The 24,508-nt window shown below is 34.7% G+C and overlaps 4 protein-coding genes across 4 annotated transcripts in view; 2 read left to right on the forward strand and 2 right to left on the reverse strand.

The window, feature by feature from the left end:
* LOC149650483 (protein regulator of cytokinesis 1-like) overlaps window positions 1-24,508 on the forward strand; it is a 144,556-nt gene that overhangs the window by 72,865 nt on the left and 47,183 nt on the right. The window lies entirely within an intron of this gene.
* The window catches only part of LOC149650485 (DNA (cytosine-5)-methyltransferase 1.S-like), a 179,041-nt gene that overhangs the window by 54,313 nt on the left and 100,220 nt on the right, over window positions 1-24,508 (reverse strand). The gene's annotated exons all lie outside the window — the stretch shown is intronic.
* Window positions 1-24,508, reverse strand: part of LOC149650492 (DNA (cytosine-5)-methyltransferase 1.S-like) — a 120,572-nt gene that overhangs the window by 8,524 nt on the left and 87,540 nt on the right. The window lies entirely within an intron of this gene.
* LOC149650494 (cytochrome P450 1A1-like) lies at window positions 22,021-23,538 on the forward strand. Its single transcript, XM_089849175.1, has 3 exons — window positions 22,021-22,273; window positions 22,352-22,456; window positions 23,045-23,538. Exons 1-3 carry the CDS (start codon window positions 22,021-22,023, stop codon window positions 23,536-23,538), a joined length of 852 nt encoding a protein of 283 aa, XP_089705301.1.

The raw sequence follows: 24,508 nt of genomic DNA on the forward strand, positions 1-24,508 counted from the left end.
CTCCACGTGGAGTGGGACTTAGTCCTGGTTTTTCTCGAGAATTCCCCGATTAAACGAAGCATGTTTCTTTGAACCACGTATGTCCTTAATCACGTGATTATGACGAATTTCAAATAATTTTCACCCACCTTCCGATGCCTTCATTTCAGTCCCTTTAAATTTAATAATAAATCAGGCAATTGAGGGTGAAAACCAAACGTTCGGGATAGTACAGTTTTCTTATTGGGCACATGCCAAAGTTGATACCTTCATCTATTGTTCTGTTTATAAAATTTAACTGTGCCACTTGGTTCAAATCATATTCTTACCTTTAATAAAACCAAAATTTTGGTAAGAGACTTTTAAAAACTTGAGACACCTCTGTTATATTTCCTCTATGCGGATCGAGACAACCCTATAGGCAGGCGCCCACGCTAGGGCTGTTCGATACTACTCGATGCCAACTTGGTATCGAGTACTTCAGTCTTTCGATACCGGTATCGAGTACCGTTTTTGGGATCCGATACTGGTATCGAGTACTTTCGAAAAATCCGAAGCATCGAGTACTTTATCCCCCTATCTTTTCCCCCTGGAATCGAAGGAACGTTTATTTTTGAAACTTGCGGCCAATCATTTGCTTTATATTTTAACACGTGAATTTTTCCCTCGTCGACCTAGTTTAGTCTCTATACTCCATCCCTAGAGTAGACTGACGTCAGACGTAGCTTCTTCAACCATAGCCCATTCGATCGCGCACAAAACGACGCAAGCTGCTCGTGCTATAGAATCCCGTTCAAAGAGTTGGATTTACATATATAAGCGCGACTTTTGAAGAAAATTCGTAGCAACCGAAAATTAATATTAAGTTCTATAGGAGGAGGTATGTTTTTTGGCCAGTTCCTTCGTCCTATTGATACAAACGACCTGAAATTTAACTTGGACGCGTTTCGACGTGTTTTATTATACTTAAAAGGATTCTAGCTTTCTAGAGTGGATATTGTTTTATAAAAATTATTTTCCAAAGTCAAAATGATGTCCAGAAATTTTACTCTGAGGTGTGATACAATCTATTCTATTATATTCCAAAGGATTCAAGCTTTCGTACCGAACTTAAAAGGCGTACAGAAAATTTATGTGAATAGCTCTAACTAAATTAAAATCACATCTTAAAAATTAGATTAAATAAATTTAAATTAAATGTTAAAATATTGCAGCAATGGTTTTCCGAGAAAAAAAACTAATTACAAAGCTTATTATAATTAAATACGCAAAATCTATCATAGGTGGCGCTTTAAAAAAAGTACTCGATACTTTGGGTATCGAGTATTTTTTTCTCCGATACCGATACCCGGTATCGAATACAATATTCAGTACTCGATACCGGTATCGATACCAAAAATCTTCGATACTCCCAGCCCTAGGGCCCCACGCCTACACAGTCTAACGAAGAGCACCCACAGACTTAACGTTTCTATAATATAAGACGTTTGCCAAGAAAACGGGCACGCCGCGTACGATTTAACCCACCAAAAGTATACATGCATTATGCATTTTATACTGGACTTTGTCATCTCCTAATACTTCTTCGTTTCATTCGTAATGTTTACCGAGAAATGGGGTGATATATTTTAACAAGATCTTCCGGATCTACTTTATCAAATTATCATCCAATCTTTTAAAGTGCATGTTCGAAGAACTGGAGTAAATTACACTCAAAACGTAATAGATCCGAATGCCCCCTTTTTATCCAAAATTATATACTTCAACCCACGTTAAAAAAGTATAAGCCCACGTAACCAAAGTTAGATGATACGATTGAAAATTATTAATAATTATATTGACTATTATAAGGTTATATAGGTGGGTGGAAAAGTATAGTGTTGTTTTAGATCTGAAAGCGTTATTGGACGTTTTTAACCCTGAACATTTGTATAAAAACGAATTTACGTGAACATTATTCATTTGACAAGTGTAGTTGACCTTAAATTCATGGTTTCATTTAATTAAGACTTCATACCTAATAATTGAAATTCCTTTCTCAATTTAGCCACGATGGCTCGTTAGTTTGTCCTTGGCATACTGTACGTGTTTACAAAAATTAAACCATGGCCATTTTATGAACCCACAAAACTATTCTGGGCGCATCTCAAAGGTTTGTAAGAAATTATGGGGCGATTTATAGTCGAAAATGTACTATGAAATTTTGCCCTAAGGTCCACCGTTTCCCTCAAGAATGTGATTTTACATTTCTGTCCGCCATTTTTTAAGATGACCGCGGATTAGAAAAACCTTTAATTTAGAGTAACGTCTCTGCAAAATTTCAGCCTTCTACTTACAGCGGTTTGGGCTGCACATTGATTATTAGTCAGTCAGACATTCAAAAATGTATCTTATATTATATTTATATTAAAAATATATAGGGTATGCATTTAAAAAAAGTCCCGACACATTTGTCTCTAAGCGTAAGGCTAATTTCCTATCTTCAAATAGAGTTTTGCGGTCAACTGAGACAGAAATACGATAATAAGTATTCTCCATGGGGTTTCTAACTTTTTGCAGTGCTTTTTGTTAAAAGGGAATGCGCGGCTCCTTTGACCCTTTGAAGTCGTGAAAGGGCGCTTCTGGGTGCGGTTCGCCAGATCGAGGCTTCCTAGACTTAAAAGAAGCCGATGCGATAGAGGCGATACTACGTGCATTCCTCTGGTGATAGACGGGTTGAAATTTGAGGAACGACCTTCAGGGGGGTTTCACAAGGACGCTGCATTCCATAAACAGACGCAATAGAAGCCGACTATTTCCGGTATGCCTTGAAATGCGGAAGAAGGGGTGAGTTATTTTTAGTCTCACCGTCTATTAATAGCGTGGATCATTAGATTGACCTGGTCTGTACCTTTTCGAAATTATTTGTGATGTAAAATTCGTCATCAGAAGTAAGATGAGACTAGAAGTACTGAGCTAACCAAATTCTTCACTTGGCGAAAGTGAATATTCTTGATAACACACCAACGGTTGGCCCTCTGGTAGCGGTTTCTGAAATTTCCCTTCAAAACGTGAGACGCTCGTGGCGGTAGACGGCCGAACTAGATTCAAGCACCCGCGTCCGTGTTCCGCGGCTTTAGGTTGAGGGGAAGGGGTAGGAAATTTTTTGGAACTCGACCAATTTTTTTCTCTCTAGTGTAGGCGCGATGGAAGCGGCATAGAATCCTCAAATTTGTTCACTAGTGCCAGGATCTACTACCAATGCTAGAGCTCTTTACTTCTAGTCTCATCTTACTTCTGGTAATGCTAGAGACTTGCAGCTCGAGCTAGTTCGAGAACGACAAGCGAGAATTGACTGCACTCGGTTAATTTTGCACTCCATCTTCCTATTTAGTCTGTAATAAACCTTTGGCAGCGCCAAAACCAGGCGTGGCTTTACGAAAATCTATCTCACGTTTCTTATACTGTAGAACATATCTTATAAACTTTTGCTTTTATTGACATGGCCCAAGCGTGGCGAGCTTACTAAAGTACCGCCCATATCCCTAACTTTGATCTTGAAGCCGCGGAGACCTTAAAATAATTCCCCGCGTCATCTCTATAATTTCTCGGTGCTGATCAACTCATATACGCTAAAACGAGTTTACATATTTTCATATTAAGTGCGTCACAACAAGTACCACACTGTTGCAATATCGTTTCAAGGGAATACGAAACAATGGGAAGTTTGCAGAAAGGTTGGACACACCGCTGTTAGGTACGGTATACATTTATCCATCGTTACAGGCGCGAATCTTACCGGAGCCTCCGAGATGAACTAGGCCCATGCATGTCAAATTTTATGTTAAGGAAAATATTTTCACCATACGAGGTGGCGCTTATATTACCGTTGTGACAGGGGTCTTCCTTAAATTATCGTTGATATTTCAGGGGTCAGTCATAAAATTTTCATAATAGAGAAAAGTTTCATCCTTAAATTAACTTAAATGTTTTTGGGGCCATTCACTTTTTATTGAATCTTTCGGTTAGATTGTATTGATGACAACAAAAATAAATGTTTTTAATTAAAATAATTCAGTAAGAGTAATAAAAACGTATACTTAAAATTCGCGACCTTGGCTCAATACCTAAGCAGCCGACAGCGTCACGGGGTTGAACTTTGTTTATTTTACAGTAATATAAGCGCCCCCAAGCGTAGAACCACGGCGAACTAAATTGGTTAAAAAAATATTCTCGCTACGCCACACGCATCTCGGAGGCTCCGATCTTACGAAGTAAATTTTTATAGAAAGTTCGCGGACTCTTGAGGTCTTAGCTACTATAGTACAACGGAATGCTGAAGAAATGATAGCTGATATGTTGTCCGAAAAAGTCGCCTTTAATCCAAAGCCTAGATTGCAGAATTTCATCATTAACATCATATCTCAAACTGCTTTTTGGTAAAACCAGGAAACGAAACTTGCCGAATATCGTGGGTTTAATCTATTATTACTAAAACTTTAGATTGGACGAGTTAACCGAAGCAGAGCGTCAAATAACGATGAAAGAGTTTGATCTTTTTCACGAGAGTATGACAATTTCCCCCGGAGACTTTTCGCCTATTCTTTATCCGTTTTTTCGCAAGTTTCAAAAGACTATACAAAAGGCGGCGGAAGCTGTTGGGGCATTTTTGAAGGACAGATTGAAAGAAATTAAGAAAGATTACAATCCTGGTTATAAACAGTGGCGTAACGGCGTTTGTTGGGCCCGCCCGCGGCCCCACAATAAGGGCCCCTTCTTAAGTGTCGAGCTTTAAAGAGTATGAGAGCATCACGAACGTTACTACTTTCCCCTTTCATAATTTATAGCAATGCGCCTTGTCGCCGCGGTCTCGACTAAGATTTCTCGCACATACTAAACTGCAATGCAGGCCCTCAACTCTTTTAGAAAATTTTTAATACCATAGGATTCTCTTCGCAAAATTATAGCATTATATAGGACCAGATTAATCACATTGTAGGATACTGCAGGACCAGATTAATCAAATTTTAGGATTATACAGGACCAGCTTAATCAAATTATAGGATTATACAGGACACGATTAATCAAATTGTAGGATTATACAGGACCAGATTAATCAAATTAAAGGATTATACAGTACCAGATTAATCAAATTATAGGATAATGCAGGACCAGATTAATCAAATTATAGGATAATGCAGGACCAGATTAATCAAGTTATATGATTATGCAGGACCAGATTAATCAAGTTATATGATTATACAGGACCAGATTAATAAAATTAAAGGATTATTCGGACCAGATTAATCAAATTATAGGATTATACAGGACCAGATTAATCAAATTATAGGGTTATACAGGACTCATAAATGATTTGATTTAGAGTGTGGATAATTTTATTTTATTGAGAGCGTAAAACACTATAAATAAGCGTTACATCGCACCTAGATCTAAACAAATACTGAAGGTCTCACACAGACAGATTTAGATTTGCAGTGACTATCAATTAAATGAAACTGTAAGCAAAAAGAGACTTAAAAGTGAATGATAATGACTAAATCAAGCAATTTAAAAGGGTCGGGTAGGAAGAGATGTTTTGAGAGATGACAGATTTTCAAAACTCTTTTTTATAATTGAATATATTTTAAAGGTCTGTGCTATAATTGACTTCAATCTTTGGGCTTAGATATTTAAATGAAAGGTCAGACACGAAATTCAATTGCGTTATTTTGGAGTTCAGCTCAGAATGCAAAGTAATTCTTATCATTTCACATAAAAACCTTAAAAATCGTATAAATTCAAATTTTGAGAATTGAAGATAAAACTTCCTGAGCGAGCGAAGCGAGGTCCGCGATTTTTTGGTCTCACGAAATGAGATATCACTAATTCTGCGTTTAAAACATCATACAGCTGGGATCATAAACAATTACTTTGAAATCACAAAAATATAGGACTTTATTGGACGATTTGTGAAATTGTAGGGCACTTTATAAAATATAGGACAATCAGTCTATAAGGAAAATTTTGAAAGGGCCCCCAAAAGCTATGGGCCCGCCCGCAGTTGCGGGCTCTGCTCCCCTGTAGTTACGCCACTGGTTATAAATTATTTTTATGAAACAATTAACCATTAAAGGGAGGGTGAAGTAGAAAATCAAGTGATTTTTTTTATCGATTCTTCTACTAATTATAAGACCAGTCTGCATAGTCAAACATTCAGGAAATACTTCCGAATGATTTTAAAATCAAATTAGGTTCAGATTTTAAGGATAATTTTAAATAAAGTCCTCCGACCAATCGCGTAACGCCCTGCCTTTTTATTAACAAAATTCTCGTGGCACGCTCCATGTCTCGCGCCACGATTGTCACGTTGCGCGCCTAATTTTATCAAATCTCGTCATATATTTCATTTGACACGGAACGTCCCACGAGAATTTTGTTAACAAGAAGGCAGGGCGTTACGCGATTGGTCGGAGGTTCTTGTTTAAAATTATCTTTAAAATCTCAACCTAATTTGAATTTTAAAGTCATTCGGAAGTATTTCCTGAATGTTTCACTATGCAGACTGGTTTTGTAATTAGTAGAACAATTGATAAAAAATCACTTGATATTCCACTTCACCCTCCCTTTAAGAGAAATCTATATCTACGTGTAATAACTCTAAATATATATATATATACTCTAGATGAATTACGTCACTTCACGGATTCCGTGATCGCTTCTGGTATCGAAGCTGAATCCGAGGAATCTGAAAACAAAATTTACTTAACTGATCGCCATTTGCAAGGAATATTAGGCGACCTCTTTTTGGGTATTGTTAAGGCATTGTTTTTAACGCGATAGACCATTTAAAATAGCTGTCTCTTAAACGCTATACTTATGTTTTCAGCTGGTACCGACGCAACTACAACTGCCATCACGTGGGTATAATCAAATTATAGGATTATACAGGACAAGATTAATCAAATTATAGGATTATACAGGACCAGATTAATCAAATTATAATATTATAAAGACCAGATTAATCAAATTAAAGGATTATACAGGACCAGATTAATCAAAATATAGGATAATGCAGGACCAGATTAATCAAATTATAGGATAATGCAGGACCAGATTAATCAAGTTATATGATTATGCAGGACCAGATTAATCAAATTGTAGGATTATACAGGACCAGATTAATCAAATTATAGGATTAAACAGGACCAGGTTAATCAAATTATAGGAATAAACCGGACCAGGTTAATCAAATTATAGTATTATACAACACCAGATTAATCAAATTATAGTATTATACAACACCAGATTAATCAAATTAAAGGATTATTCGGACCAGATTAATCAAATTATACTATTATACAACATTAGATTAATCAAATTATAGGATTATACAGGACCAGATTTATCAAATTATAGGGTTATACAGGACTCATAAATGATTTGATTTAGAGTGTTGATAATTTTACTTTATTGAGAGCGTAAAACACTATAAATAAGCGTTACATCGCACCTAGATCTAAACAAATACTGAAGGTCTCACACAGACAGATTTAGATTTGCAGTGACTATTAATTAAATGAAACTGTAAGCAAAAAGAGACTTAAAAGTGAATGATAATGACTAAATCAAGCAATTTAAAAGGGTCGGGTAGGAAGAGATGTTTTGAGAGATGACAGATTTTCAAAACTCTTTTTTATAATTGAATATATTTTAAAGGTCTGTGCTATAATTGACTTCAATCTTTGGGCTTAGATATTTAAATGAAAGGTCAGACACGAAATTCAATTGCGTTATTTTGGAGTTCAGCTCAGAATGCAAAGTAATTCTTTTCATTTCACATAAAAACCTTAAAAATCGTATAAATTCAAATTTTGAGAATTGAAGATAAAACTTCCTGAGCGAGCGAAGCGAGGTCCGCGATTTTTTGGTCTCACGAAATGAGATATCACTAATTCTGCGTTTAAAACATCATACAGCTGGGATCATAAACAATTACTTTGAAATCACAAAAATATAGGACTTTATTGGACAATTTGTGAAATTGTAGGGCACTTTATAAAATATAGGACAATCAGTCTATAAGGAAAATTTTGAAAGGGCCCCCAAAAGCTATGGGCCCGCCCGCAGTTGCGGGCTCTGCTCCCCTGTAGTTACGCCACTGGTTATAAATTATTTTTATGAAACAATTAACCATTAAAGGGAGGGTGAAGTAGAAAATCAAGTGATTTTTTTATCGATTCTTCTACTAATTATAAGACCAGTCTGCATAGTCAAACATTCAGGAAATACTTCCGAATGATTTTAAAATCAAATTAGGTTCAGATTTTAAGGATAATTTTAAATAAAGTCCTCCGACCAATCGCGTAACGCCCTGCCTTTTTATTAACAAAATTCTCGTGGCACGCTCCATGTCTCGCGCCACGATTGTCACGTTGCGCGCCTAATTTTATCAAATCTCGTCATATATTTCATTTGACACGGAACGTGCCACGAGAATTTTGTTAACAAGAAGGCAGGGCGTTACGCGATTGGTCGGAGGTTCTTGTTTAAAATTATCTTTAAAATCTCAACCTAATTTGAATTTTAAAGTCATTCGGAAGTATTTCCTGAATGTTTCACTATGCAGACTGGTTTTGTAATTAGTAGAACAATTGATAAAAAATCACTTGATTTTCCACTTCACCCTCCCTTTAAGAGAAATCTATATCTACGTGTAATAACTCTAAATATATATATATACTCTAGATGAATTACGTCACTTCACGGATTCCGTGATCGCTTCTGGTATCGAAGCTGAATCCGATGAATCTGAAAACAATATTTACTTAACTGATCGCCATTTGCAAGGAATATTAGGCGACCTCTTTTTGGGTATTGTTAAGGCATTGTTTTTAATGCGATAGACCATTTAAAATAGCTGTCTCTTAAACGCTATACTTATGTTTTCAGCTGGTACCGACGCAACTACAACTGCCATCACGTGGGTATAATCAAATTATAGGATTATACAGGACAAGATTAATCAAATTATAGGATTATACAGGACCAGATTAATCAAATTATAATATTATAAAGACCAGATTAATCAAATTAAAGGATTATACAGGACCAGATTAATCAAAATATAGGATAATGCAGGACCAGATTAATCAAATTATAGGATAATGCAGGACCAGATTAATCAAGTTATAGGATTATACAGGACCAGATTAATCAAATTATAGGATTAAACAGGACCAGGTTAATCAAATTATAGGAATAAACCGGACCAGGTTAATCAAATTATAGTATTATACAACACCAGATTAATCAAATTATAGTATTATACAACACCAGATTAATCAAATTAAAGGATTATTCGGACCAGATTAATCAAATTATACTATTATACAACATTAGATTAATCAAATTATAGGATTATACAGGACCAGATTTATCAAATTATAGGGTTATACAGGACTCATAAATGATTTGATTTAGAGTGTTGATAATTTTACTTTATTGAGAGCGTAAAACACTATAAATAAGCGTTACATCGCACCTAGATCTAAACAAATACTGAAGGTCTCACACAGACAGATTTAGATTTGCAGTGACTATTAATTAAATGAAACTGTAAGCAAAAAGAGACTTAAAAGTGAATGATAATGACTAAATCAAGCAATTTAAAAGGGTCGGGTAGGAAGAGATGTTTTGAGAGATGACAGATTTTCAAAACTCTTTTTTATAATTGAATATATTTTAAAGGTCTGTGCTATAATTGACTTCAATCTTTGGGCTTAGATATTTAAATGAAAGGTCAGACACGAAATTCAATTGCGTTATTTTGGAGTTCAGCTCAGAATGCAAAGTAATTCTTATCATTTCACATAAAAACCTTAAAAGTCGTATAAATTCAAATTTTGAGAATTGAAGATAAAACTTCCTGAGCGAGCGAAGCGAGGTCCGCGATTTTTTGGTCTCACGAAATGAGATATCACTAATTCTGCGTTTAAAACATCATACAGCTGGGATCATAAACAATTACTTTGAAATCACAAAAATATAGGACTTTATTGGACGATTTGTGAAATTGTAGGGCACTTTATAAAATATAGGACAATCAGTCTATAAGGAAAATTTTGAAAGGGCCCCCAAAAGCTATGGGCCCGCCCGCAGTTGCGGGCTCTGCTCCCCTGTAGTTACGCCACTGGTTATAAATTATTTTTATGAAACAATTAACCATTAAAGGAGGGTGAAGTAGAAAATCAAGTGATTTTTTTTATCGATTCTTCTACTAATTATAAGACCAGTCTGCATAGTCAAACATTCAGGAAATACTTCCGAATGATTTTAAAATCAAATTAGGTTCAGATTTTAAGGATAATTTTAAATAAAGTCCTCCGACCAATCGCGTAACGCCCTGCCTTTTTATTAACAAAATTCTCGTGGCACGCTCCATGTCTCGCGCCACGATTGTCACGTTGCGCGCCTAATTTTATCAAATCTCGTCATATATTTCATTTGACACGGAACGTGCCACGAGAATTTTGTTAACAAGAAGGCAGGGCGTTACGCGATTGGTCGGAGGTTCTTGTTTAAAATTATCTTTAAAATCTCAACCTAATTTGAATTTTAAAGTCATTCGGAAGTATTTCCTGAATGTTTCACTATGCAGACTGGTTTTGTAATTAGTAGAACAATTGATAAAAAATCACTTGATTTTCCACTTCACCCTCCCTTTAAGAGAAATCTATATCTACGTGTAATAACTCTAAATATATATATATACTCTAGATGAATTACGTCACTTCACGGATTCCGTGATCGCTTCTGGTATCGAAGCTGAATCCGAGGAATCTGAAAACAATATTTACTTAACTGATCGCCATTTGCAAGGAATATTAGGCGACCTCTTTTTGGGTATTGTTAAGGCATTGTTTTTAACGCGATAGACCATTTAAAATAGCTGTCTCTTAAACGCTATACTTATGTTTTCAGCTGGTACCGACGCAACTACAACTGCCATCACGTGGGTATAATCAAATTATAGGATTATACAGGACAAGATTAATCAAATTATTGGATTATACAGGACCAGATTAATCAAATTATAATATTATAAAGACCAGATTAATCAAATTATAGGATTATACAGGACCAGATTAATCAAATTATAGGATAATGCAGGACCAGATTAATCAAATTATAGGATAATGCAGGACCAGATTAATCAAGTTATATGATTATACAGGACCAGATTAATCAAATTATAGGATTATACAGGACCAGATTAATCAAATTATAGGATTAAACAGGACCAGGTTAATCAAATTATAGGATTAAACCGGACCAGGTTAATCAAATTATAGTATTATACAACACCAGATTAATCAAATTATAGTATTATACAACACCAGATTAATCAAATTAAAGGATTATTCGGACCAGATTAATCAAATTATAGGATTATACAGGACCAGATTAATTAAATTATAGTATTACACAACACCAGATTAATCAAATTATATTATTATACAACACCAGATTAATCAAATTAATGGATTATTCGGACCAGATTAATCAAATTATACTATTATACAACACCAGATTAATCAAATTATAGGATTATACAGGACCAGATTAATCAAATTATAGGGTTATACAGGACTCATAAATGATTAATAAAAACTGTCATTGTAGACAAAGACTGGAAAGTGTAAAAGATAAGGTTTGAAAATGAACTGCCTGAAGTAACAGATATTAAAATTTTCACTTTTGAAGACATCATTATAAAACATCAATTATTTTAAAAAATTCTTATCTTACTTTTTTTCACCAAAATTTCATTTTCCCAAAATATTTTTCAGCAATATTTACCAAGTATTTTGTCCTCAATAGTAGTTGTCACCTAGAAGGGTTTAAGGGATACTAGCTTGGTACTGGTTTTACTTTCAACTAACATTTGATTCTAGGAGATTCAAATACTTCGATATCTGAAAAGATTTCTCTTGAAGAGTTTAAATTTTTATATTTTAAAATTCAAAATATTGAGAAGCGGAAAATAATATAGGCCTTTTCTTTGTGATTTAGTTATTAGTGTCGAAAAGATCTGTAGATTGATCGTGATCTTTGAGAGCAACACAGCACGTTAATATTTAATACTTTGAAAGCTTTACAATTTAAGAATACGTTTTGTAAAGTTTTAATACGGTTTATATTTTGTAAGCTCTCAACGATTTTCTCACGTTATAGGGTCAATTTTCTACCTAATTTTAAATTTTTGATAAAAAATAAAATGTAAAGCCGTAGTATTTTTAAAATAACGCGCATGTTCCTTTTTAAAATACTTTCCCGAAGTAATTTTGGTGAAAAAAAGTAAGATAAGAATTTTTTAAAATAATTGATGTTTTATAATGATGTCTTCAAAAGTGAAAATTTTAATATCTGTTACTTCAGGCAGTTCATTTTCAAACCTTATCTTTTACACTTTCCAGTCTTTGTCTACAATGACAGTTTTTATTAATATCTGTCACTTCAGTCTTCATATTAATTAAAATTGTTTAGAAAATATGGGAGAAAAAGTCTTAGGGCGTTGCGCGTCCATCGGTAATTACCGGTCGTAGGTAATCTAGCTTAATTACCGGTCGTCGGTAATCTAGCTTAATTTCCAGTCGTCGTTAATCTAGCTTAATTACCGGTCGTCGGTAATCTAGCTTAATTACCGGTCGTCGGTAATCTAGCTTAATTACCGGTCGTCGGTAATCTAGCTTAATTTCCGGTCGTCGTTAATCTAGCTTAATTACCGGTCGTCGGTAATCTAGCTTAATTACCGGTCGTCGGTAATCTAGCTTAATTACCGGTCGTCGGTAATCTAGCTTAATTACCGGTCGTCGGTAATCTAGCTTAATTACCGGTCATCGTTAATCTAGCTTAATTACCGGTCGTCGGTAATCTAGCTTAATTACCGGTCGTCGGTAATCTAGCTTAATTACCGGTCGTCGGTAATCTAGCTTAATTTCCGGTCGTCGTTAATCTAGCTTAATTACCGGTCGTCGGTAATCTAGCTTAATTACCGGTCGTCGGTAATCTAGCTTAATTACCGGTCGTCGGTAATCTAGCTTAATTTCCGGTCGTCGTTAATCTAGCTTAATTACCGGTCGTCGGTAATCTAGCTTAATTACCGGTCGTCGGTAATCTAGCTTAATTACCGGTCATCGTTAATCTAGCTTAATTACCGGTCGTCGGTAATCTAGCTTAATTACCGGTCGTCGGTAATCTAGCTTAATTACCGGTCGTCGGTAATCTAGCTTAATTTCCGGTCGTCGTTAATCTAGCTTAATTACCGGTCGTCGGTAATCTAGCTTAATTACCGGTCGTCGGTAATCTAGTTTAATTACCCTTAATTGGTAATCTAGTTTAATTACCCTTAATTGGTAATCTAGATTAATTACCCTTAATTGGTAATCTAGATTAATTACCCTTAATTGGTAATCTAGATTAGTTGCCCTTAATTGGTAATCTAGATTAGTTACCCTTAATTGGTAATCTAGATTAGTTACCCTTAATTGGTAATCTAGATTAATTACCCTTAATTGATAATCTAGATTAATTATCCTTAATTGATAATCTACATTAATTACCCTTAATTGATAATCTAGATTAATTACCCTTAATTGGTAATTTAATTAGTAACCCTTAATTGGTAATTTAATTAGTAACCCTTAATTGGTAATTTAATTAGTAACCCTTAATTGGTAGTTTAATTAGTAACCCTTAATTGGTAATCTAGTTTAATAACCTCTAATTGGTAGTCTAGTTTAATTAACTCTAATTGATAATTTATTTTAAGAACGTTTAATTGGTAAAGTACTTTAATTATTTAAATTCGTAATCTAGTTTATTTATCTTTAATTGGGAGTCTAGTTTATTTGGTGTCCTCCCATTGGATCGAATCCCATTCGACCGAATTCCCAATCGACCGATTTTATCTGAAATATGATATAAAATCCCGCCGTTTGTGCGGTTTCTGTCTATTGGGATTTTTTTATTATTATTATATTATTATTACTTATAAGGCTATACTAGTTAATTTAGCGATAGGAACTTTCGTCTCACCGTGGCGCAGTGGAAGAGTATCGGACTACTGTGCAATAATCCTTGGATCGATTCCCCGAAAAAAAGTAAACTACGTAACAATAGTTTCATGCAGTTGATTATTAATTTCTTTTGAACTTAATTGCAGTTACGTTAGACAGTGTGGGAAACTATAAAGTAATAAAAAAATTACTATTGCAATAATGGCCTTTGAGTATTTGAAATATTTGCGTAAATTTTATTAAAATGACGGTAATATTTTAGAGGGTTAAGGTTAGGTCAAATCAGGTTAGGGTTAGGGTTAGGTTGGGTTGGGTTGGGTTGGGTTAGGTTATATTAGGTTAGGTTAGGTTTGGTGGGTTGGGTTGGGTTTGGTTAGGTTAGGTTTGGTGGGTTGGGTTAGGTTAGGTTTGGTTAGGTTTGGTTAGGTTAGGTTAGGTTTTGGTCAGGTTATGGTTTGTAAGCTTGGGTTAGGTAGGGTAAGGTTAGGTTAGGTTAGGTTAGGTTAGGTAGGGTAAAGTTAGGCTTGGTTCGGATGGGTTTGGTTGGGGTAGGTTAGGTTAGGTTTTGTTAGGTTAGGTTAGGTTTTGTTAGGTTAGGTTAGGTTTGGTTTGGTTTGGTTAGGTTAGGTTAGGTTTCGTTAGGAAGTGGTAGGATAACCGATTTTCCATAATATTTTTATTTTCATTGAGGTCCTTGCATAATAAAACCGGGCCTTTTCCAACAAATTATTTTTATAAAGATTCTGGAGCAATTAACGCTGCATTTATTCAGTTTCTTGAACAATAAATATATGCCTTTTCCAAAATATTGATTGTTTTATGGGTCATTTCAGGTTTGCTTTGATTCGGCTCGGTTACAATAGAGGCATCCTTTTAAACATGGGATTTGACCATCACAGTATCATTATTTATATAGGAAAGTATATTGATAGACGCAAGGTTAAGGACAAGGGTATTTTCTTTAAACCAAAAGAGGTATTTTTTAAATCGGTTTTAAAATACGGCTTTAAAAATATATATTTTAATAGCAATGAGAATTTTAAGATAAAAAACCCGCACATTTTGGCTATACTCGGTCCAACGGGATTCGGTTCAATGGGACATTCGGTCTAATGGGATTCGGCCCAATGGGCCAGCAGCGTTTATTTATCTTTAATTGGGAGTCTAGTTTAATTATCTTTTATTGGTAATCCAGAATAATTAGTAGGGAAAAGTTAAAATGTCCATTAAGCTAGTTTGAATTTGACTATATCCGCGACAATTTAGACCCGTGTGTTTTGATGGCGTCGCTGTAGCGGCCGCGTCAACGTCACTGCAACAATATTAAAGCCGTCTTATCTCACTATCGATAGGCCATTCCAACCAAAAGGCATTAAGAAGAAACAATCGGATTATTATGAGGCAACTATACGTTAAAAAAGGCCAACATTGGTCTCGCTGATATTTCCTAATAAAACAGTGTATAAATGCTAAAATATCGCAGATTGGGGTATTTTTAAAATTTAAAATTAAACATACTTAAAATTAATTTTTCTCAAAAACCTTAAAAATGGTCCTAGAAAAAGGTTTAAATTTTGATATAAAACCGTTCCCAAACGTAACAAACGAATATTTCATGTCAAAAAGGTGGCCACAAAATGGCTAAATTTGAAAAAAACTCCATGTTATTTCTATGGGAAAATTTAACTTTTTCACCAAAAACACTGACAAATTTATGCAAATGAAAACCACCCTTAGCAACTTTATTTTTTATAAAATAAACTAATGAGTGGATCTTTTTGAAATTTTAACCACATATTGAAGGCCCGAATTGTAGTTCTGTGGAATTTTTTCAAAGCAGTTAATACGATACAAAAAAAGTTATAACCAATCAAAAAACCATCCTTATACATTGAAGTCGGTATGAGGTCTTATCTAAGAGAGCTATCGCTCTCATAGAATTTGATTTAGAGTGTGGATAATTTTATTTTATTGAGAGCGTAAAACACTATAAATAAGCGTTACATCGCACCTAGATCTAAACAAATACTGAAGGTCTCACACAGACAGATTTAGATTTGCAGTGACTATTAATTAAATGAATCTGTAAGCAAAAAGAGACTTAAAAGTGAATGATAATGACTAAATCAAGCAATTTAAAAGGGTCGGGTAGGAAGAGATGTTTTGAGAGATGACAGATTTTCAAAACTCTTTTTTATAATTGAATATATTTTAAAGGTCTGTGCTATAATTGACTTCAATCTTTGGGCTTAGATATTTAAATGAAAGGTCAGACACGAAACTCAATTGCGTTATTTTGGATTTCAGCTCAGAATGCAAAGTAATTCTTATCATTTCACATAAAAACCTTAAAAGTCGTATAAATTCAAATTTTGAGAATTGAAGATAAAACTTCCTGAGCGAGCGAAGCGAGGTCCGCGATTTTTTGGTCTCACGAAATGAGATATCACTAATTCTGCGTTTAAAACATCATACAGCTGGGATCATAAACAATTACTTTGAAATCACAAAAATATAGGACTTTATTGGACGATTTGTGAAATTGTAGGGCACTTTATAAAATATAGGACAATCAGTCTATAAGGAAAATTTTGAAAGGGCCCCCAAAAGCTATGGGCCCGCCCGCCGTTGCGGGCTCTGCTCCCCTGTAGTTACGCCACTGGTTATAAATTATTTTTATGAAACAATTAACCATTAAAGGGAGGGTGAAGTAGAAAATCAAGTGATTTTTTTTTATCGATTCTTCTACTAATTATAAGACCAGTCTGCATAGTCAAACATTCAGGAAATACTTCCGAATGATTTTAAAATCAAATTAGGTTCAGATTTTAAGGATAATTTTAAATAAAGTCCTCCGACCAATCGCGTAACGCCCTGCCTTTTTATTAACAAAATTCTCGTGGCACGCTCCATGTCTCGCGCCACCATTGTCACGTTGCGCGCCTAATTTTATCAAATCTCGTGATATATTTCATTTGACACGGAACGTGCCACGAGAATTTTGTTAACAAGAAGGCAGGGCGTTACGCGATTGGTCGGAGGTTCTTGTTTAAAATTATCTTTAAAATCTCAACCTAATTTGAATTTTAAAGTCATTCGGAAGTATTTCCTGAATGTTTCACTATGCAGACTGGTTTTGTAATTAGTAGAACAATTGATAAAAAATCACTTGATTTTCCACTTCACCCTCCCTTTAAGAGAAATCTATATCTACGTGTAATAACTCTAAATATATATATATACTCTAGATGAATTACGTCACTTCACGGATTCCGTGATCGCTTCTGGTATCGAAGCTGAATCCGAGGAATCTGAAAACAAAATTTACTTAACTGATCGCCATTTGCAAGGAATATTAGGCGACCTCTTTTTGGGTATTGTTAAGGCATTGTTTTTAACGCGATAGACCATTTAAAATAGCTGTCTCTTAAACGCTATACTTATGTTTTCAGCTGGTACCGACGCAACTACAACTGCCATCACGTGGGTATAATCAAATTATAGGATTATACAGGACAAGATTAATCAAATTATAGGATTATACAGGACCAGATTAATCAAATTATAATATTATAAAGACCAGATTAATCAAATTAAAGGATTATACAGGACCAGATTAATCAAATTATAGGATAATGCAGGACCAGATTAATCAAATTATAGGATAATGCAGGACCAGATTAATCAAGTTATATGATTATACAGGACCAGATTAATCAAATTATAGGATTATACAGGACCAGATTAATCAAATTATAGGATTCTACAGGACCAGATTAATTAAATTATAGGATTAAACAGGACCAGATTAATCAAATTATAGGATTAAACAGGACCAGATTAATCAAATTATAGGATTATACAGGACCAGATTAATCAAATTATAGGATTATACAGGACCAGATTAATCAAATTATAGGATTAAACAGGACCAGGTTAATCAAATTATAGGATTAAACCGGACCAGGTTAATCAAATTATAGTATTATACAACACCAGTTTAATCAAATTATAGTATTATACAACACCAGTTTAATCAAATTATAGTATTATACAACACCAGATTAATCAAATTAAAGGATTATTCGGACCAGATTAATCAAATTATAGTATTATACAACACCAGATTAATCAAATTAAAGGATTATTCGGACCAGATTAATCAAATTATAGGATTATACAGGACAAAATTAATTAAATTATAGTATTACACAACACCAGATTAATCAAATTATATTATTATACAACACCAGATTAATCAAATTAATGGATTATTCGGACCAGATTAATCAAATTATACTATTATACAACATTAGATTAATCAAATTATAGGATTATACAGGACCAGATTAATCAAATTATAGGGTTATACAGGACTCATAAATGATTTGATTTAGAGTGTGGATAATTTTATTTTATTGAGAGCGTAAAACACTATAAATAAGCGTTACATCGCACCTAGATCTAAACAAATACTGAAGGTCTCACACAGACAGATTTAGATTTGCAGTGACTATTAATTAAATGAAACTGTAAGCAAAAAGAGACTTAAAAGTGAATGATAATGACTAAATCAAGCAATTTAAAAGGGTCGGGTAGGAAGAGATGTTTTGAGAGATGACAGATTTTCAAAACTCTTTTTTATAATTGAATATATTTTAAAGGTCTGTGCTATAATTGACTTCAATCTTTGGGCTTAGATATTTAAATGAAAGGTCAGACACGAAATTCAATTGCGTTATTTTGGAGTTCAGCTCAGAATGCAAAGTAATTCTTATCATTTCACATAAAAACCTTAAAAATCGTATAAATTCAAATTTTGAGAATTGAAGATAAAACTTCCTGAGCGAGCGAAGCGAGGTCCGCGATTTTTTGGTCTCACGAAATGAGATATCACTAATTCTGCGTTTAAAACATCATACAGCTGGGATCATAAACAATTACTTTGAAATCACAAAAATATAGGACTTTATTGGACGATTTGTGAAATTGTAGGGCACTTTATAAAATATAGGACAATCAGTCTATAAGGAAAATTTTGAAAGGGCCCCCAAAAGCTATGGGCCCGCCCGCCGTTGCGGGCTCTGCTCCCCTGTAGTTACGCCACTGGTTATAAATTATTTTTATGAAACAATTAACCATTAAAGGGAGGGTGAAGTAGAAAATCAAGTGATTTTTTTTATCGATTCTTCTACTAATTATAAGACCAGTCTGCATAGTCAAACATTCAGGAAATACTTCCGAATGATTTTAAAATCAAATTAGGTTCAGATTTTAAGGATAATTTTAAATAAAGTCCTCCGACCAATCGCGTAACGCCCTGCCTTTTTATTAACAAAATTCTCGTGGCACGCTCCATGTCTCGCGCCACCATTGTCACGTTGCGCGCCTAATTTTATCAAATCTCGTGATATATTTCATTTGACACGGAACGTGCCACGAGAATTTTGTTAACAAGAAGGCAGGGCGTTACGCGATTGGTCGGAGGTTCTTGTTTAAAATTATCTTTAAAATCTCAACCTAATTTGAATTTTAAAGTCATTCGGAAGTATTTCCTGAATGTTTCACTATGCAGACTGGTTTTGTAATTAGTAGAACAATTGATAAAAAATCACTTGATTTTCCACTTCACCCTCCCTTTAAGAGAAATCTATATCTACGTGTAAACACTCTAAATATATATATATACTCTAGATGAATTACGTCACTTCACGGATTCCGTGATCGCTTCTGGTATCGAAGCTGAATCCGAGGAATCTGAAAACAAAATTTACTTAACTGATCGCCATTTGCAAGGAATATTAGGCGACCTCTTTTTGGGTATTGTTAAGGCATTGTTTTTAACGCGATAGACCATTTAAAATAGCTGTCTCTTAAACGCTATACTTATGTTTTCAGCTGGTACCGACGCAACTACAACTGCCATCACGTGGGTATAATCAAATTATAGGATTATACAGGACAAGATTAATCAAATTATAGGATTATACAGGACCAGATTAATCAAATTATAATATTATAAAGACCAGATTAATCAAATTAAAGGATTATACAGGACCAGATTAATCAAATTATAGGATAATGCAGGACCAGATTAATCAAATTATAGGATAATGCAGGACCAGATTAATCAAGTTATATGATTATACAGGACCAGATTAATCAAATTATAGGATTATACAGGACCAGATTAATCAAATTATAGGATTCTACAGGACCAGATTAATTAAATTATAGGATTAAACAGGACCAGATTAATCAAATTATAGGATTAAACAGGACCAGATTAATCAAATTATAGGATTATACAGGACCAGATTAATCAAATTATAGGATTATACAGGACCAGATTAATCAAATTATAGGATTAAACAGGACCAGGTTAATCAAATTATAGGATTAAACCGGACCAGGTTAATCAAATTATAGTATTATACAACACCAGTTTAATCAAATTATAGTATTATACAACACCAGATTAATCAAATTAAAGGATTATTCGGACCAGATTAATCAAATTATAGTATTATACAACACCAGATTAATCAAATTAAAGGATTATTCGGACCAGATTAATCAAATTATAGGATTATACAGGACAAAATTAATTAAATTATAGTATTACACAACACCAGATTAATCAAATTATATTATTATACAACACCAGATTAATCAAATTAATGGATTATTCGGACCAGATTAATCAAATTATACTATTATACAACATTAGATTAATCAAATTATAGGATTATACAGGACCAGATTAATCAAATTATAGGGTTATACAGGACTCATAAATGATTTGATTTAGAGTGTGGATAATTTTATTTTATTGAGAGCGTAAAACACTATAAATAAGCGTTACATCGCACCTAGATCTAAACAAATACTGAAGGTCTCACACAGACAGATTTAGATTTGCAGTGACTATTAATTAAATGAAACTGTAAGCAAAAAGAGACTTAAAAGTGAATGATAATGACTAAATCAAGCAATTTAAAAGGGTCGGGTAGGAAGAGATGTTTTGAGAGATGACAGATTTTCAAAACTCTTTTTTATAATTCAATATATTTTAAAGGTCTGTGCTATAATTGACTTCAATCTTTGGGCTTAGATATTTAAATGAAAGGTCAGACACGAAATTCAATTGCGTTATTTTGGAGTTCAGCTCAGAATGCAAAGTAATTCTTATCATTTCACATAAAAACCTTAAAAATCGTATAAATTCAAATTTTGAGAATTGAAGATAAAACTTCCTGAGCGAGCGAAGCGAGGTCCGCGATTTTTTGGTCTCACGAAATGAGATATCACTAATTCTGCGTTTAAAACATCATACAGCTGGGATCATAAACAATTACTTTGAAATCACAAAAATATAGGACTTTATTGGACGATTTGTGAAATTGTAGGGCACTTTATAAAATATAGGACAATCAGTCTATAAGGAAAATTTTGAAAGGGCCCCCAAAAGCTATGGGCCCGCCCGCCGTTGCGGGCTCTGCTCCCCTGTAGTTACGCCACTGGTTATAAATTATTTTTATGAAACAATTAACCATTAAAGGGAGGGTGAAGTAGAAAATCAAGTGATTTTTTTTTATCGATTCTTCTACTAATTATAAGACCAGTCTGCATAGTCAAACATTCAGGAAATACTTCCGAATGATTTTAAAATCAAATTAGGTTCAGATTTTAAGGATAATTTTAAATAAAGTCCTCCGACCAATCGCGTAACGCCCTGCCTTTTTATTAACAAAATTCTCGTGGCACGCTCCATGTCTCGCGCCACCATTGTCACGTTGCGCGCCTAATTTTATCAAATCTCGTGATATATTTCATTTGACACGGAACGTGCCACGAGAATTTTGTTAACAAGAAGGCAGGGCGTTACGCGATTGGTCGGAGGTTCTTGTTTAAAATTATCTTTAAAATCTCAACCTAATTTGAATTTTAAAGTCATTCGGAAGTATTTCCTGAATGTTTCACTATGCAGACTGGTTTTGTAATTAGTAGAACAATTGATAAAAAATCACTTGATTTTCCACTTCACCCTCCCTTTAAGAGAAATCTATATCTACGTGTAATAACTCTAAATATATATATATATACTCTAGATGAATTACGTCACTTCACGGATTCCGTGATCGCTTCTGGTATCGAAGCTGAATCCGAGGAATCTGAAAACAATATTTACTTAACTGATCGCCATTTGCAAGGAATATTAGGCGACCTCTTTTTGGGTATTGTTAAGGCATTGTTTTTAACGCGATAGACCATTTAAAATAGCTGTCTCTTAAACGCTATACTTATGTTTTCAGCTGGTACCGACGCAACTACAACTGCCATCACGTGGGTATTCGAAGCTTTAGCTGCCTTTCCTGAAATTCAGGAAAAAATTCGTGAAGAAATAGACGACAACATAGGTACAAACATTTTCGTAATTGCGTAGGATTCAATAGATGGGTCGCGGGGATTTATTCTCCTATCCCGTCTTAACGGTCTTATGTTAGGATGAAACTTAAAGGCCAACTTCCAAAGAAGAGGGTTCTAGCGAACTGAAAACCGAGCATCGAGACTAACAATGGAGTGACCGTGCCGATTTTCGAATCCCCGCTGGGGTAAAAGATGGAAGGGTTCTCTCTAACTGAAAGTCGTGCAATGTGGTTCTAGCGAACTGAAGATGAACAACCGAAATCCTTTTAATCTTTTTTCCTCCCGAATTTTGCTTTCCTGGGAAGGAAATTCTCTATTGCGTATCTTCAGTTCGCTAGAACCACATTGCACGGTTTTCAGTTAGCTAGAAGCCTTCCAACTTTTGCCCCAGCGGGGATTCGAAAATCGGCACGGTCGCTCCATTGTTAGTCTCGATGCTCGGTTGTCAGTTCACTAGAACACTTTTCGTTGGAAGTCGGCCTTTAAGCTCGGTATACAAACACCATTAGAATTACCTACGTCATTTGTACGTTTATCCCGATATTACCTATACCGAAATGCAATTTAATTACAATTAGGTTCCGGTTTACCAACCGTGGACCGCAGGAAAGATTGTCCCTACACTTGGGCCTTCTTCTCGGAATGTTTGAGGTACAAACCGCCCTTATCCGTCCTCGTTCCTCACGACACCAACGTCAACACGTCAATTGGCGGCAAGAAAATTCCCAACGGGACAATCGTGTTTTTCGATATTACCGCTACACACTTTGATCCGAATTTGTGGGAAGAACCGTTGAAATTTAAGCCGGAACGGTTCTTGGACTCGGATGGTAACTACGCGTCCAAGAAAATACCCGGTTATCTTCCATTCGTCGAAGGAAAGCGAAAGTGCATTGGTGAGAAATTAGCTCGAAATGATCTATTTCTCATCATTGCAAATGTCACGCGCAAAGTTCGCATTGTGGCGAGCGAAAACGCCAATAAAATGCAGAGTGAAAACAACCCCTTCTTTAATTTGCCGCGGATTTTGAGATTAATGTCTTACCTAGATAAAACAAGTTCCATCTTTTAAATTAGATACTACCCTAATTATTTACAAATTTTCCAGAGTTCAAGGTGGTGTATTTTATCTGAATATTAAGTAGGCAACTGTCTTTCAGTTATCAACGTTATGGTAATATATAATGTTAAACCCGACAAGGGACTCCTAGAATACACTTTTAAACATATCAAATCCGTCACTGTTGCTGTTATCTAAAAGCTCTTGAACCTTTCACCTTTTTATCGAGAACGACGAGAATCATTCGTAGTCGTAACAACAAGCAATGGGTTTATCAAAATATTTACGAATTGTACCAAAGATTAATATAGATATCAGAAAGCATAAGTTTATCTCACAAGAGAGAGAGTGGGATTTTGGGGGTTGCTTAAGTAAAATTCGTCCCCCTCCCAATGCCTGCCTATACGAAACGTAAAAATCTCCTTTAGTCCATTGGATGATTTTTTCATGTGAGCCATTTAGTAATCGTCTCGTCCGTTTGGTGACTGCACCGCAACAGGAATTTCAAAATTTTCGAATCTTAGCGCTTTACGAGTTCTGACGTCACAGTAGCCTGCAGAAGATGCCCAGTTGTAACCCATATTCGTGTACTTAGAGGCATGATAAACTTATGATAATATTAAAGTAGAATGCAGATTTTTCGACCAGTGAAACGAGACCTTAAAGTTTACTACTTTATATTATTTCTATTTGTGCCTGATTGTAGCTTAAATCTGTTCTGATCTGACGTATAGTAAGGACCTTGAAAACAATCCTTCCTCGAGCGCGAAAAGAATAACGTTCATTCTCTCAAGATCAAAACAACGTTCACGCTCTCTCTCAAGACCTGATTTTATTCGCATCCAAAAGAATTAAAAGGGGGCGCTTTGGTTTGTCCAATATGGCGCCATCTAAAGGAAACAGAGCAGACGACTTGGTAGAGTGGTAGACTAATAGGCGCAAATCTCAGGGAGTGAAAGTAAAGTCAGACATTAACTAATTT

This window comes from Phalangium opilio, unplaced genomic scaffold, assembly GCF_054372755.1.
Source record: "Phalangium opilio isolate 3A_F unplaced genomic scaffold, DU_Popi_V2 ptg000087l_1, whole genome shotgun sequence".
Lineage (NCBI taxonomy): Eukaryota > Metazoa > Arthropoda > Arachnida > Opiliones > Phalangiidae > Phalangium > Phalangium opilio.